The 17,260-nt window shown below is 36.9% G+C and overlaps 1 protein-coding gene across 1 annotated transcript in view; it reads left to right on the plus strand.

The window, feature by feature from the left end:
• fcho2 (FCH and mu domain containing endocytic adaptor 2) overlaps positions 1–17,260 on the plus strand; it is a 154,328-nt gene that overhangs the window by 95,635 nt on the left and 41,433 nt on the right. Inside the window, exons 15-19 of the mRNA XM_048593807.1 lie at positions 266–290; positions 2,539–2,581; positions 5,078–5,169; positions 10,285–10,341; positions 15,389–15,937. Coding sequence (XP_048449764.1) covers positions 266–290; positions 2,539–2,581; positions 5,078–5,169; positions 10,285–10,341; positions 15,389–15,937 — 766 coding nt within the window. The remainder of the gene's footprint in view (positions 1–265; positions 291–2,538; positions 2,582–5,077; positions 5,170–10,284; positions 10,342–15,388; positions 15,938–17,260) is intronic.

Raw genomic sequence — 17,260 nt, forward strand, 5'->3', positions numbered from 1 at the left:
GCCTTTTAGTGAGTATTTGCTTATTTGTAAATGTATCTGTATGTGTGTGCTTGATTTATTCTTTTTTTATTATTTATTTTCATTGGTGTGTGCACTAATGGGAATTATATTTTTGAATTTGGTTATTACGATTTACTTGCAAAAATTATTGAATTACTATTTTTGCTTATATATTGTTTTACTAATTGTATTATACATTTAGTATGAATAGAATTTAAATTGCAGTGTTAATCTATTTTTAATTAAATTTTATTTGTCATTTCAGAATGCAATGAAAAGAAATTCATCTAGTAAGTACTAGTTGATAGGTTTCTGCTTTATAGCTTGCTCCCTGCAACTGGGATTATAATTTATTTGTTTGCATTCACAGACTATAGACTGGAAAAATTGGGACTATTTTCCCTTTGAGGAGTGAATTCAGAGCGAAAATTTGATAAGCTATATTTATAATTAGGGATAAAGGATTCTCACTTGTGAAAGGACAAGACCGAGAGAGCACAGGTTTAAAGTAATTAGTAAATGAGGCAAAATGATGTTAGGAAAAACTTTTCACAAGTGGTTGGCTCTGACCAAGAGTGCGGTGGAGGCAAGTTCAATTGAGGCATTCAAAAGAGATTGCACTGTTATTTGAAAAAGAACAACATACAGGTTATGGTGCTTAGATAGGAGAATGACAATTAGTGTGATGCTCATTTGGAGCACAGTGCAGGCATGATAGGCCAATTATGAACAACTTTTGTGCTGTGACACTTGTGGTTCCAAATTGTTATGTTGGTGTACTGATTGGAACCAAGTGGACCTTGTTGACTATGAGGCCCTTGATTGGGGTTGTTAACCTGGGCAAATCAGGAAAGCCCTGGCTGACCAAAATAACCAAGAGATTTAGAATCTGCTCAGTTCAGGGGACTGACTCTGAGCTGGCTGGCCACAGCCATTGTGCAGTGCACAAGTAAATAAAGGGTGACTTAGTGACAGGATACCAGCCTCTGTGCATTTATTTCAGTTGGGAAGCTAGAGAAATAAATGCTGGCCAACATTTAACCCATAATATTATGCATCTTGCTCTCTTTCGGAAGCTGTACTACTTAATTTTACACTCCAGTTAGTACATTTAATATTGTGCTTTGCTGAAGTCATCTATTATTAGACTTCTGCAGGTAAAGACATATTAAATTAGCTGATTTAAGCTTGTATTATATGCTGTTAAGTCAATTTAACTATATTTCTGCAACATCTCCTCACTGTGCCCCTTTCTCACCTAGTCTGCTGCTGAAACACTCATTCATGCTTTTGTTATCCACGTTCATGCCTATTCCAATTGATGCCAGGTTGACTTTTCAATTTCTACCATCCATAAATTTGAGGTCATCCTGAACTCTGTTGTCTACATCCTAGCTTGCAGTAAGTCACATTTGCCTGTCACCCTTCACTGACTTGTGTTTGGCTTCCAAATAAGTAGCTCCTTGATTTTGAAATTCTTACCCTTTTATTTCAAATCCAATCCACCTTGTCTCAAAAAACTCCTCCTGCCCTGTCTGAGATCTCTGTACTGCTCCATTTCTGGCCTATTGAGCATTCCAGTTTTAATCATACCACCATTGGAGGCCTTGCCTTCAACTATTAGAATCCTAATCTTTATCATTATTTCCCTAAACATTCCTGCCTCTTTACGTTTCTTAAAACCTCATTGGACAAGCTATTGTTTGTCTTCCTCATTGCTTCCCAAGGCGTCTTGATGTCAAATTTTGATTGATAACGTGTCTAAGGAATGCCTTAAAATATTCAACAGTGCTGAAGGCATTATATAAATACATTATTATTGTTTTATACTTTGGTAAGCAACAATTAGATAAATAAGGCCATAAAAAGATAACAAAATACTGAACTTAATATTTAGAGGGATGGAAAAAATCAAAGAGCTTTAAACAGAGTTTTGTCGAGAAGTTTAGAGTAAGTTACACTTGGATTATGTTAGGAAGAATGTAAAACAGAATGTTACTTAAATGAAGACAGACTACTTGGAAGGCATATGTTACAGCTGTTCATTCAACAACTAAAGTGATCATGATAATATTTTGGTGAAAATTATAAATCGTCTACAGGGGAAATTAGATTTTATTTCATGATGTGAATTATGGTGGTCTGGAATGCACTGCCATCAAATAAGTTGTTATAACAGTAAATTTAAAAATGGAATTGGATCGTGCATGAAAAGAACAATTTTCAGGTTTTTTGGAGAAAGAACAATGATGTGGGATTATTTGTTAGCTCTAAAGAGCTGTCACAGCTATGCTGAACTGAATAGCCTGCTTCTGCGCTGCAAAGTGTTGTGTATTATTTTGAGAAATATTTGTACTCCTGAGTCAATTTTGCTGTTATCATGTATTCAAAAAGGAATAGTTATGAACTTTAGAAAACGAGTAGCACTCAATTTGAAATGTTTTGAAAAGTATCTTTGAAAACATTTTAAAAACTTCTTATGTTCAGTTACTGGAAATCACTTTTAAACATTTTCCTCACTTTGTCTCCTTATACAAGGTGAAGAGCTGGTTCGACCAAGATCATGTGTTCCATCACCTGAGTAAGTCAGTACGGTATTAAACAGAAGGTTTGGTAACTTCTTAGATATTTTTAATCAACCTATTCAGACATGTTATGAGAATGCTTTGGAGCAGGTGGGAGTTGAACCTAAGCCTTCTGATGCAAAGGTAGGGACATTATCAGTGCACCACAAGTGTTCTAGCTTTTTATACGTTTGGAGAGGAATGCAAGGTCTGTTGACTAAAGAGCAGGCATGTGTTAGGAATAGATATCAGTCCTGTTCCTGACTTTTGTTTGTCGCCAATGATGAAGTGCCAATGATGAACTGCAGCCTACTAGATATTTAAAACTTGTCAATATATGATTTTTTTTCTTCACTTTATTTGGCTCAATAATATAACAAAACTATAGTAACTGCAAATATTTAAGTTATTTTTACTAGACTGTTGTTCTTTTAGCTGTGTTAGTGACCTTGAATGTATAATTTGATTAATTATTAATTTCAGAATTCTGATACATATCTGTTGCATCAGCCAAAAATTTACATGTTACTCTTATTATCCTTTCCAGCTTTAAAAATATGGATTTGAAACACTGTTCCCCTCTCCACATGTGCTGCCAGACCTATTGAGTGTTTATTCTAGATTTGCAGCATCTGCAGTAAAAATACTGCCTTTAATAAAATGATGCTGGCTATGAAAAAAATATTCCTAGTGACAATTCTTAAAAATATTTAGTATATTTGAGGATTTTTTACATAGTGCCTTCTGGATAGTTACTTTTTGCAGACAGAATAGGTAAATAAGCTGTTCCTGGGAGAAAAGAACAGAGATGGAAGAATGGCGGCAATGAATTAAACACTGATACAAAAGCAAGACCTTGTGAGAAATCAGAAGAAAAACTGAAAATGCTGCAAATATTCAGCACTTCAGACAGCATCTGTGGAGAGAGAATTGAGGTGTGAATTTCATAAAAGGACATATCATAACCAAAAAGTCTCTGCTGGTGGCAGCCATAATTGGGTCAGAATGGAACTTTCCCCTCCCTCTTCAAGAATATTGTGCTGAATAGCGAGAGTACTGCTGGCTATTCAGATTAACTGGCAGCTCTGTAGTTTCAACAGCACTAGGATTGAGTAGTAGCAATTGGTGGGATGATATGCAGTGCCTGAGGAAGAGGATCATGGATTCCAGATTAAGGTATTATCCTGGAAGTTTGGACAGGCCTGCCTGGCAGACCCAGCAAGTTAGAAGAGGGGGTGGGTCTCTGTGTTTTGGAGTCTGTTTAATAAGTAATGGGCTAAAGTATGATGGGGAGTAGGCAGGAAAGTGGAGTTGAGGCCGAGATGAGATCTGCTTTGATCATGTTAAATGACAGAGCAAGCTTTACAGTTTGAATTGCTTACCTCTCCTCCTTTCTTCTTATTCTTATCATCTTCAACCAAGCCCACGAATAAAGTGGACTGCTCTGTCTGGGATGGTGTTAAACCCTTGGGTCTAGTTGGGTGCAGCAAGTAGTGAATATTTAATCATGAAGTGAGTCTTGAATGTTAAAGAGACTCTAAGAGGCTAGGAGACATTGATTATTGGGGTACCCTAAAAAATGGATTCTTCTAGTATTTATGATGTAGCCTGAGATTTAATTTAACAACTAGTCATATGAAAACAAAGCAAAGAGCTACAAGAAACAGAGGTCATGATGCCCATTGAACTAGCATCAGCAATTTATCTGGTGTCAATTATGCCCTATTATCAATGTTTTCTAAAATTTAAAAAAAAATTATTCTTAGAATATGTGAACTAACACTCTAACGAAGGCAGGTAAGAGGACAACAATCACCTGACGTCATGAGTGCCTATCCCATGGTCATTGGCCAGAAGGATTCAGTCAATTGATTGATGCAGCGTAAGTTACTTGCCCCTAGAAATATGACGTAACAATAGTGCTTGGGGTAGAGGAGAGTTCTCAAAGACCAGTTTTTATCAGGCAGACCTTGTATGCAGATTAAAGCTGAATGGGAGAAGTTTGGTAATACAATTAGCTTTGTCTTTAAAAGAGGTTCATCTTCATTGCTGATAGCAATGTGCATGGCTAAAGCTGTTGGGCTTCCTGCAAGGCATGGACCTCCCTCAGCTCCAGATAAAATACTAGAAATGGCAGTGGGTTGAAGCCCTCGAAGGCTTCAGTAAGCCCAAGGAGGAATGGAACACCCAACATCTTGCCCATCCCATAAAATGTCAGACAGATCAGGGTTAGGTAGATGGGAGATTGAGTAATACACCTCCTGGATTTTATGCATACCTTCTATAAACGTGCCAACAGGGGAGCAAAATTCCAGCTCCATGCTGCATTCTGCACTAATTTTCAAGAAATGATATCAGTTATACAAGTATCCGTGATTGGGTTCAGGATAGAAGCTTTAATGTAGGCATTAAAACAGAAATATCAAGATTAGTTAACCACAGAAAGGTAATAGCTAATCATTGGAATTGTGCACTAAATTAAAGCTTTTGCTTTTGCTTAACTTTTTTTTTAGCGCCAGAAGGGTCAATAATGATCTGTTTTCACTGGATCCATTGTTTGGACCTCCACTTGATTCCTCCTCTTCATCCACATCAACAACTTCAGGTGAATATTTATTTAGTTTCTGATATTGCTTAATAGTGTAAATATTTTAAATACAGTAGTACTGTTTATGCCACTTTCAAGATAGTTGTGATTTTTGTGTATGTTATTTCCTCAGTATTGTTGCTGTCACTATGTAATGTTAACAAATTGGTGCAATGAATACATTAACTGAGGTAAATGTTTCATTTCTTTGCATGAGTAAGTTACCATTGACAAAAGGGATAATATTCAATTGATACTAAACTCTGTTTTCCCAAGAGTTTCTTTTCTTCATTAGTACTACCTTTTGTTTGATTTTGACTGCAAAGGTGAGAGACTTTGTCTCTTCTATATTTCATTAAAATGATAGCAATGTCATTGTTAACTCTCCTCACTTTTACTAAAATCCAATAGCAAATTTTATACAGCAAGCAGTCACTTCATTTAGATACTCAATTTTAAAGTTTCCTGTATTTAAGGTGCTCAAAATAAATTGTTAAAAGATAATTCTACACAGATTGTATTTTTTCATGGAAGTTGTATTGTATCTGCTTGTCAAGTAGAGCAATGTGTTTTGCTAGTGGACTTGATGGGCCAAATATCTTTCTTTCTGCTCCTACATCTTATGGCCTTATGCTGAAATGTAGGACAGTTCAAAACTCTGAATTTCATGGGACAGAGCATGCCCCAATTCTCTTTGAAAAGTGGCAAGAAATGTATTTTACTTCATTTTGAACACCATATATGTCATTTTTGTCTCTCAGAATAATAATTGATGTGATGCATGATCCCAAAGCACTTGGGTAAATCAAAAATGAAATCCACTATAATGAAGAGGATTTAACTTAGCCAGCGAACTTTGAAAAGTGCCTGTGGTCATGAGCAGTTGTTAAGGTCTGCTAGCCAGCTATAATTATTTTTGTATTGTCAGTAATTTTGGGGCTATATTTTTTTTGAGAGAGATTACCAGTAGTCCTGTTTTTTGGGTTTTATGAATTAGCATGTAAACCACTAAAAATTCAGTAATAAAGCAATTTCCACTTCATACTGATGAAGAATATATATCTAGAGTCAGGGGCCTGATGTAATTCTAGAGAGAAATAAACTGAGACTTCCTGAAAACAGTTGACTCGTACTGATTTGTTGTTAGAAGAATTGTAAATCCTGTCTGTTTTCTTTTTCTGAAATTCATTAATTTATTTTCCATCAAGCATGCCATGTATGTCCAACTATGATGGCGTGTGCAAACTAAGTGTGTTACCCCATTTGTATACTTGCAACGTGGAGCTGGAGGAACACAGCAGGCCTGGCAGCATCAGAGGAGCAGGAAAGATGATGTTTCAGGTCGGGACCCTTCTTCAGAAAAGCATACAAATATACAAGTATACAAATGATTTTTTTATTCACTGATGGGGCATAGGCATTGCCGGCTGGCTAGTGTTTATTGCGCATCCCTAGTTGCCCTTGAGAAGATGGTGGTGAACTGCTGCTTCAACCACTGCAGCCCACGTGTAGGTAGACCTACAATCCCCTTAGGAAGTGAATTCCAGGCTTGTGACCCATAGACACACTGAAGGAATAGCAATATAGTTCCAAGTCATTTTGGTGAGTGGCTTGGAGGGGAACTTGAAGGTAATGGTGTACCCATATATCTGCTTCCTTGTACTTCTGGCTGGAAGTGGTCGTGGGTTTGGAAGGCACTCTCTAAGAATCTTTAGTGACTTTCTGCAGTACATCTTGTAAATGGTACACACTTGCTGCTACTGAATCTCAGTTGTAGAGGGGATAGATATTTGTGGATGTGGTGCCAACCAAGTGGGTTGCTTTGTCCTGTATGATATATCAAGCTTCCTGAGTGTTCTTGGTGCTGCACCAGGCAAGTGGAGAGTATTCCATCACACTCCTTACTTGTGCTCTGTAGATGGCGGACAGGTTTTATGGAGTTAGGAGGTGAGTTACTCACTGCAGTATTCCTAGCCTCTGACCTTCTCTTGAAGCTACTGGTATTTATATGGTGAGTCCAGTTCAGTTTTTGATTCCTGGTAACCCTCCAGGATGTTGCTAGTGGGAGATTAAATGATGGCAATGCCATTGAATGTCAAGGGGCAGTTGTTTGAATGTCTCAAATTGGAAATGGTCATTGTCTCGTATTTGTGTGGCATAAATGTTGCTCAGTATTTTGACTATGAATTTTCTGTTATTTTTTCCAATACTGTCACCCATTTTGGAGACCAAAATATTTTTTGGTTATTAATTTGTTTTGGAAAGTAACTTGTACAATTAGAAATCACCTTTAACCACTCATTTATGTTTCTTTACTATGTGTTGGGTAGTACGTCTGAGGGATTATTAACATATGTTTAATTTTAAATTATTCTCATTGCCATGTGAGCATAAGTTTTTTTTTTTTTTTTTTTTTTTGATATTGTTGCTCCTTATAAATAAGAATGCAAGAAACAAGATCAGGAATAGATCATGTGTGCCATCGAGTCAGTTCCACTGTTTAATACATTCACAGTTGATATTGAGCTTCAACTCCACCTTCCGTCGTGCTCCACAGATTCGTTAATTCTCTGAGACCAAAGAGCTGTCTATCCCAGCCTTGTATATTTCCAACAATGAACCATCTGCAGCTGTCTTGGATAGAGAATTCCACAAAATTATAATCCCAGTAGATTCACTGTTTAAGTGAAATAGTGTGTCCTCATCTTAGTCCTAAAAGTTTGGCCCTTTAGCCCGAGGCTGTGTCTCCACATGTTAGATTCCTTGACCAGCAAAAACATGTATCTTAAAACTTCAGAGAAATAGACCTAACTCACTCGACCTTTAGAGACCAAAATTGTGCACAGTACTCTGGATGTGGTCTTACTAAAATCCTGTATAATTTAGACTTCATTCATTTACTTTCCTAGTTGATGTTGCACCTACGTGCTGACGTTCCACATTCCTTGCACACCCAGTCTCTTTGAAAATCAACACCTACAAGTGTTGAATCTTTTTTTTTTTAAAAATTTCTGCTTTTTTTATTCTTATGACCAAAGTGAATAATTTCACACTTCCCTATATTGTTACCAACTCTCCTAACCTGTCTACACTTTTGTAGCCTCTGTGTCCTCTCTACAGCTTACCTTTCCACATAGCATTGTATTATCAGCAAACTTAGATACATTACTTACCATCTTTTCATCCAAGTCATTGATAAAGATTATAAATAGCTCTTTGTGATACCCCATTATCCACTGCCTGCCGGTGCTTTGAAAATGCCCATTTATGCTCATTCTCTGCTCCTCGCAAGTTAATACTCTAAGCATGTTCATAACCTGTTAGACCTGCTCAGTAGTATGGGAAATGCTGGGATCTGTTCTAAAGGTTGTGATAAAGGATCTGCTTGAGCATCATCAGAATGGATTTGAAATGGAAAATTGTGTTTGACAAACGTATTGCAGTTTTTCAAGGCTGTTACTAACAAATTTGATAGAGAAGAGTCAATGGGCATAGATATTTGGTTTTGATGATGTCCCACACAGGAGGTTGGCTAGTAAAATTAAAGCACCTGAGGTAGGAAGTAACATTGACATGGATTAAGGATTGGCTAACAGGCAAAAGACAGATAGTAGGAATAGCCAGTTCAGTTTCAAGTGAATAGTGGGCTACTGCAGGGTTGATACCAGATGTTCACAATATGTATCAATGATTTGGCAGTAGGGTCCAAATTTAATATTTCCAAATATGCATATGCTACAAAGCTAAGTGGAAATGTGTGTTAGGAAAATGTAAAGTGGCTTCAGGAGGATTTGCACAGGTTTAGTGAGTAGGAAAGGATATACCAGTTTTTTTTTTTTTTGTATATTCTCTCATGGGAACGTGGGCATGGCTGGATAGACAGCACTTATTGCCCGTGCCTTGTGTCCGTCAAGAAGTTACTGGTAAGCCGCCTTCTTTAACTGCTGTAGCCCACGTGTTGTAGGTAGGCCCACAATCCCTTAGGGAGGGAATTCCAGGATTTTGACCCATCAACAGTGAAGGAACAGTGTTATATTTCCAAGTAAGGATGGTGAGTGACTAGGAAGGAATCTTGCAGGTGGTGGTGTTCCCATGTATCTCCTGCCTTGTCCTTCTGGGTGGAAATGGTCATGGATTTGGAAGGTGCTCTCTAACGATCTTTAGCAACTTTCTGTAGTGAATCTTGCAGATGGTACACAATACTACTACTGAGTGTCAGTAGTGGAGGGAGTTGATGTTTGTGGATGTGGTGCTAACCAAGCAGGCTGCTTTGTCCTGGATGGTGTCAAGCTTCTTGAGTGTTGCTGGAGCTGTACTCATCCAGGCAAGTGGGGAGTATTCTATCACACCTCCTGACTTGTGCCTAGAAGGTGGTGGCCAGGTTATGGAAGTCAGTAGATGAGTACCATTGAAGTATTCCTAGCCTCTGATCAGCTCTTGGCGCCACTGTGTTGATATGGTGAGTTCAGTTGAGGCTCTGGTCAACACCAAGATGTACCACGGATGAATAAACTATAGTTACAAGCAGAAGCTTAAGTTGTTGGTATTATTTTAACGATATCAGAAGCTACCAGAAAATTTTAAGTGTGACTTTTATTTAGGAAGTTTTGATACCCGTCAATAGAAGAAAACACTCAACTTTGCAGAGTCAGGACTAGGGCTTATTGATTTCAAATTAACATCTTTTATTAAAAAAACATTATTTTATACTTTAGTTTTCAAACACGAAATGTCATCACAGGACATGATTAAGTCAGAAACTTTGCATCTCTTATTGGGAAATTAGGTAAATATTTGAAAAACCAAAAGAACAAGGGTGGTTGAATTAGGTTTGGATTACTCCAACAACTAATGAACATAGTGGACTGAACTCCTGCTTCCTGTGTTATAAACTTTATGGTGCTATATATGAAAGATAATTGTTTGCATGTGGCACATCTTCATCAAAGTTTTGTTTCACCTAGTTAAGTACAGTTCTAAATGGGAAATGTAAATAATGCACGTTGACTAAGATGGTAAAAGCTTAAAACTTGCCTTCATACTAGATTTTAAAATTAACCATGCTGGTGTTATATTTCATTAATTACTTTTGCTTTCATCTTCCTCCTTGTTTTTCTTGACCTTTTGTCCTAGCTTTTCCTTTCCTTCCAGTCAGTAACACTTCTGAGGTACACACGGTGCTTGCTTCAGGTAAATAAAATGATAATGTATTGAAAAACTGAACTGTTGAATATGTGTTTTTCTGTTGCATTATCCAGCAAAGTGGTTTTATGACAGGAAATTGGAAAGCAGTAACCAGGTGCTTTTCTAAAATAAGCCATGAAAACTACAGTAAGCCTCGCTAGTTTTCTAGCTTCAAATATGTTTGGATGGCTTGTTGAAGTGTCTTCATTAAAAAGTGCCTGAGTAATCGCAAATTAAGTTTTCCAAATTAACCATGAATTGACACTACTTAAAAGCTGCTGCACTTGCTCTTAAAATAATGTAAATAGCAATGAAGTGATTCCACCTTGCTGACTAGCATGCATAATGTGCGTGCTGTGTTCTAATTGTACCATTTTTTAAAAATTGGCCTACTTTGGGTTTTTTTGGGACATTTTGATAAAGCCTGTCTAGATTCTCATACATACAATTCAGAAATATGATGCTTCATGAATTCCAGGGCTGTACATTATAGTTAAATGAAATATTTGTCAGATATCCTTGACAGAATATTTGACACTTCACATCTCTGCATCCTTGCAGCTAGCTTGATAGTTGAAGAGCACAGTTGTTTCTGGTTGATATAGTGTCAGATTTATTGACATTAATGTTAATATAATTCATTTGCTATTATTAGGTTGTCAGATGCTTTGAAAGGAACAGAACTACAGTAGCACACTAGTTATCAATCAAATAATTGCGATAGACTTTACACCATATAAAAATTTAAGAACATTGCAAGGTAGAGGACTATTCAGCTCCTTGTGTCAGTACCAACAAAAAAAGAACTAGCAGGCTAATTCCACATTCCAGCTCTTGATCTGTGGCCCTGTAAGTTTAAAAACTTTCAGATGCATACCCTTGTACTTCTCAAATACTATGTATGTCTTTGTTCACACTATCCCTTTCAGGCACTGTCTTTCAGACTCTCACCTACCTCTGATGAAAGATTTCTACAAATTCTTTTCTGATCCTTCTGCCAAATTGTGTAAATCTGTTCCCCTTGGTTATTGTTCTTTTTGCTAAGAGAAGTACCAATTCTTACCCACTTTCATTAAGCCTCACACAATTTTTGTACACCTCAATTAAATCTCTCTTTGACCTCTTCCATTTCACAAAACCAACTGCAGCTTATTGGATCGTTGCTCAAAATTTAAGGCTATTCGGCCCTGGCAGTATCCTCAAAAAATCTCTTGTGTGCAATAGTGGAATATTATTCTACCTATATCACAATAGCCAGGTAACTGTTAGCATTCTAGCTGTGGCCTAGTAAGTGTTTTAGGCAGATCTAGTATAACCGTCACACGTTATTTTCTGTGTCTTGGCTAATTGTATACGCCCTTTATACTTCCATCTATGAAGTGATGGAAGAGACTGTTTCAGGGAGTGTCTCCGTTTGATGTACTTTTGCTGATGGCTGATGAGGCCATTTGTCGAAGTTTTGCACGAGGCTACCAAATGTTGTTGTTTTCATCATTAGTGTATGTTGCAAAGCTACAACAATGACTTCTTCATGTTGGCGTCTGCCAGCTTAAAAGGGTTAATATTTTTCTTTGTTGCCAGCTAGTGACCCTTGGGGACAATAATCATTCTTTGCTAGCCCTACTGACTGTCTGGATACTGACTACCTCACCATCCAGAAACCCTTTCGGTCTTTCATCTTACAAATGTGCACTTGCCAGTGAAGACCGTTTGATCAGTGCCAATAAGTTAGTGAACATTGCTTTTAAGAGAACTGTGGAAATTGTGACTTCAACTTGCCAGAATATACACGTAATGTGCAGTATACAGCGAAGATGGAAATTATTGAAATTCTTTTCTCGATAGCTGTAAGTCATTATACGTTTCACAACCATACAGCAAGAAGCTAACAACACTGGCCTTATAACCATCAACAGGGTCCTCCGGGTCAGCATGATGTTATTCAAGGCTTCATCCAAAGGTGGTATCTAATTTCTCTATACTTGAATGTTTTGCTGCATTAAGATTGTATATAACTATGGACTCGAGGTAGCAGAATTTTCAAACATTTTCAGCAGGGTGTTTTACATTTTGATCAGAGTGAAGATACAATGCTTGGTTCCATGAACAATGTTTTCTTGTTGCTCGTTGTTAGGGAAAGCAAGGAGCACATGAGATTGAAAAGCTTTGGTGGACAGCCAGACTTCTCAATATGTTGTAAGACCCTGTGCTGCTAATGGTGTTGAATGCCTTGATAAGATGTACTGAAGTAAAGAAGTATATCCTGTTGTCTGCACTTTTCCTGTGAGTATGTTTGGAGAAGATCATGTCCACAATAGATCTGTCTGCACGGAAACCACACTATGCTTCCAGATAGTAAGTCTGCAAGTAGATGGTTCTTTTTACAACCCTAACAAAGGCTTTCAGTGTGATACTACAGAGTGAGATGCCCTATAGATGTATTCCATAGTATTTGCTTCTTTATAATGTGACGATTTTAGCATTGTGCCTCCCCGACATAGAAGAACGTTCTAAATGTACAGTTATAGATAGGACTTTCCATGCTTTGGATGGTATTCCATTCCTGCTGCCTTTCTGTTTGCTAAGCAGTCTTTGGTCCTCTCCAACTCAAGTGATGAGTGTGCTTCATGTGACTCAACCATGATGGGAAATTGCATGAAAGTGTCAAGTGTAAATTTGGAAGTGTCTGTCTAAGATGAGTATGCCACATAGTGCTGTTCAGTCAATGATGCATCTGTTTATTTCTGATGGAGTAATTCGCCATCTGCCGACTTCACATGCATAATGATGAAACAAAATACTCTCTCAATCTCTGCAAACGTAGCTTATAAATTTCCATTCTCACAAGCAGTTTGGATTTCTTAGTGCAAGTTGATCTAGTATTTATTTTTGGAGTTTTTTTGGTCTTTTGCACAGCTGTCTTGACTACTTTCAGGTTATGTAGTATTTTTGCTTTTAGGTATATGCTGTGCATTGTGTAAGCTTTGTTTTTTGGATTAACATTTTATGATCCCAGCTGAAATAGGTCTCAAACTAGTTCTTATTGTGGATTCCTCATTTACCAAATGATGCTTCTGCTGCTTCGCAGATTATTAAAGCTCGAAAGTCACTAAGCTTATTGATACTAGCATTGGTGCTTCCTGATAAATCTTTATTGGGTAGTAATAATTCTACCAAAAGTGTGAAGTGCTAGTATTTGACATCATTACTTGTGCAAGGGATGCCACTGTGTGTAGAATACGCTCACTCTGCTGCTGACAAGGGAGTGGTCGGTGTTACAGTCTGTGCTGTGGTAGGTGCAGTTGTGGAGAGTACAAAATAAATTGTACCTTCTCAAAATGACTAGATGTGGTTGGAGCCAATGTCTTGACCTTAGGTGATACTATGATTCCTTGTAATGATGTCAGCTCCTGAAATAAAATGTTGGTGATGCAGCGTTCATTCATGTTACAAAGCTGAAGAAAGCATTGGTTGCTGCTTATCTTGCAAACCCTGTCATGACCTAGGCAGGTTGACCATCAATCATTGTCTGATGCAACATATGCATTGAAATCACCCATATGAATGGCCTCTTGCTATTTAGAAACTTCTTCAGGAAGTTAACAAGGGAGCCATAGAAATGCCTCTTTTATTTATGCATCTGAAGGCAAAAAGCAACATAATTATACATGTTCAGTTTGTGGCAAATTCATTTTTTTAAATTTCATTCTGTTAAATCTTCTGCCTTCATGCTTTCATTAATTCATATCTTGCTCTTCTGCAACTCAGTTATTTCCTATTCGCCTATTGTGTTCATTCTCCATTTGTGATCTGATAAACTGGTCAAATCGCTGCATAGTGACATGTGCGCTGTGCTATTTTTGATGTATCCCTAAATTCATTCTTATTGCACAGTTTGTATGTATATATGTGTATTGTTTTATCATTTTAAAAGTAATTGAATTGCTGCCACAATATCTAACAGTGATTTTTATTTTCTGTTTTTTAAAGCTAAATCTTTGTTTATAATGGGAATTATTTCAAATGATTGCATCCATTAATATAGACAAAGGGACATAGTTTAAATTCTGCCAGGCTTAATTCAGAAACAAACCTTTAGCCTCAAGGATAAAACAATTTTTGCAATTCTTCACAGGCCCATTTACAGTTTTGGGGTGTCGACTTTGAAGTTTGATGACCTGTCATCATTGAAGTGAGGCATTTCAAATTTAATGTAAATCCATAGTGCAACACCTTGGAGAGAAACTAAAACTAAAAACTCATTGATACAGTTAGGAAATTATTACAGAACCAGTTTGGAAAAGTCATCAAAAACACAATACTTTTGAATGCTCTTTTTATTTAATCTCCATATTCACTGAAATGTTTATTTTTATATCAGACAGAACATACCTGATCATATATTTAAATGAGTAATTGGAAAGCCAAAAAACGATATGGTAGTGCTTCATTTGACACCAGTCAACTAATCTGACACTTTAATTGATCTGAATAAACTAAGTTCAAAGTGGTATGTTGGTGTAATATTCCAATATCAATTGTATAGGGACTTGCTGGGAACAGCCCTGGTTTTCATTTTTATTTAATGTGATGACTTTCAGTCTATTAATGCAGTAGGTTACTCCGTTTATCTCATGATTTGTTGTGATTAGTACTTTCAACCTATACAGGAATGTATTTTTTCTGAGAGATTATTTGGCTATCTAACTGACAAAGGTGTGAAATAATAGATTAATACCATAATATTTATTTAAATTGGGCAATTGACATTAATAAATTGATCTCTAAGCTTGTGGCCAACTTAATGATGTGCTATGACTAATTTTGATTTTATTAATCTTAAGTAGTTGTATACATTTTTAAAAGTACTAAAGACTTCCGTAAATTGTTTAGTCTTGAACTTTGTTTGATACTCCCCATAACCTAGCTTTAGATTTCTTTGTCATAAAGATGTGGAAGCACTTTATGATAATCGTGCATATGATTAAGTTAGTATAGCACACCTTTTTAATGCATTTATTTCCCAAGCTTTCAATTTTTCCTTTTCCTTTAGCTGAATTAACATGGCATGAAGGGAGCTCGACTTTCTCAAGCCCTATTTCACCATGGGGTGTAGAATATGAGTCCTCAGTGAAGCATCAGCCAAGCTGTGAGTCTAAGAGTTCTAGTCCTGGCTCAGGCTTTAGTGTAGCAGCAATTTTAGAAACCTTAAATGGTCCTTCTCATATTCCTACTTCACGCACCGAGTGGATTTCATTTACTGATGAACAAAATCCAAGAAAAACTTTAAAATCAGAGTTGAAGGAAGCAGCACAAACTAAAACTTCACCACCAAACTCCAATCCTCCTGACATCCACGCCTCCAGAGCCTGCTGTGTTCAGCCAGCCTTGCACCTTGTTGTCTCCAATCCTCCTGTGGCCTGTTTTCAGTTGTCGTCTTCCAGCAGCTCATTTGATGACCAAAGTGACCTTCAGAATGATTTTACAGGCAACAAGAAAATACCCATGGAAGAGAATAAAACTGGATCAGAAGGTTTTCCCTTTCCTGCAGCTCAGCCAGTGGACGTTAGTTTAACGCCTGTGGTTACTGACTTAAATAATGGTATGCCAGCGCGATTTGTATGACACTGCTTAATATTCTGACTGTGAACATATCTTTCATTAACAACATGTCCTGTACTTTTAAGTGTGATAGTTGAGATCAATTTCTGTTTAACTAGCATGACTTTTCTCTAGATGACCAAATTGTACAACTATGTACTAGCTGTGTGCACGTGATTACACTGACTTTCCTAACCTACATCAGTTAAATCTGTAAATTTCCCAACTTTTGAAGTTGAGCTACTAACGGCAGCATTTTATTAGTGACAACAAAGTTGATGTGATTTGCAAAATGTCTACCACCTTCAGTCCTTTTTGCCGTTATTTGGGATCAGAAATACATCAGATTGTGTATATATGTGTCTTATACTGACATCAAATTTATATAGGTAACTAGTGCAGTGAAAGGACCAATAGTTTAAACTTGGAAGTCAAATAATCACATTATGTTTGAGTACCATTAAAAAAAAGTGGAAGAGATTCAAACGTAAGAGGTAGTGGTGATATATTAAACTGGCATGAGAATTTTGCAAAAACATTTTGTTTTATTTTCTGAGAAAAAGATGGGATCCAGATTATTCAAAAATAGATGAAAGGATCATCAGCAAAATGCACTTTGGTTTCATGATTAATTTTTTTTTTTAAAGATTTTAAAGTAATACACTGATATCCAATTGGCATTATCTGTAAGAATTCAGGCCAGGTTGACTGTGTTGAAAGTAGATCTTCAAATCTACTACTGCAGAACATACTTTTTCAAGACTCAGAATTTCAAGTTATGGAAAATTTGGATTGTCTAAATTGTTTTGTGCCTGACATAAAAGGCTTGATTAGTATCTGTATTTTCTTTGTGAATTTTATAAAGACAAAAATGCTTTAGCATGGAGATACTGAGAACAGGCATTTGTTCTGCATGTTTCAAATGAAGAAAACATCATCTAATTAAGTGCTGATTAGAAGATAGGAATGGTTGTCACATCTGGCTGTAGTCCCCACAACAAATCACTTTGAGAAGTTTCAATATAATCAGACATAAATGTAAATTCAACAGTATATTCATTTTAGTTTTGCAGGAACAAATGAGACATTCTGTAGAAGACTTTTGTCTTGCACTCATCAAGACAGCATTGCAAGAATGCCCAATTTCAAAGGAAACAACAACTTGTAGTTCATGAGAAGGGGGAGCTGATTGCCAGAGGCATTGCCATGAAGAAAGCACCATAAACAGTCAACTGCCCGGCTTTTGTTTAAATTTAAACCAAACAAGCCAACTCTGATTGAAAGCATTGTCCTGGTTGTCTTTAGCTTTTGTTTAGTTAAAAAG

This window comes from Rhincodon typus, chromosome 3 (assembly GCF_021869965.1).
Source record: "Rhincodon typus isolate 14 chromosome 3, sRhiTyp1.1, whole genome shotgun sequence".
Lineage (NCBI taxonomy): Eukaryota > Metazoa > Chordata > Chondrichthyes > Orectolobiformes > Rhincodontidae > Rhincodon > Rhincodon typus.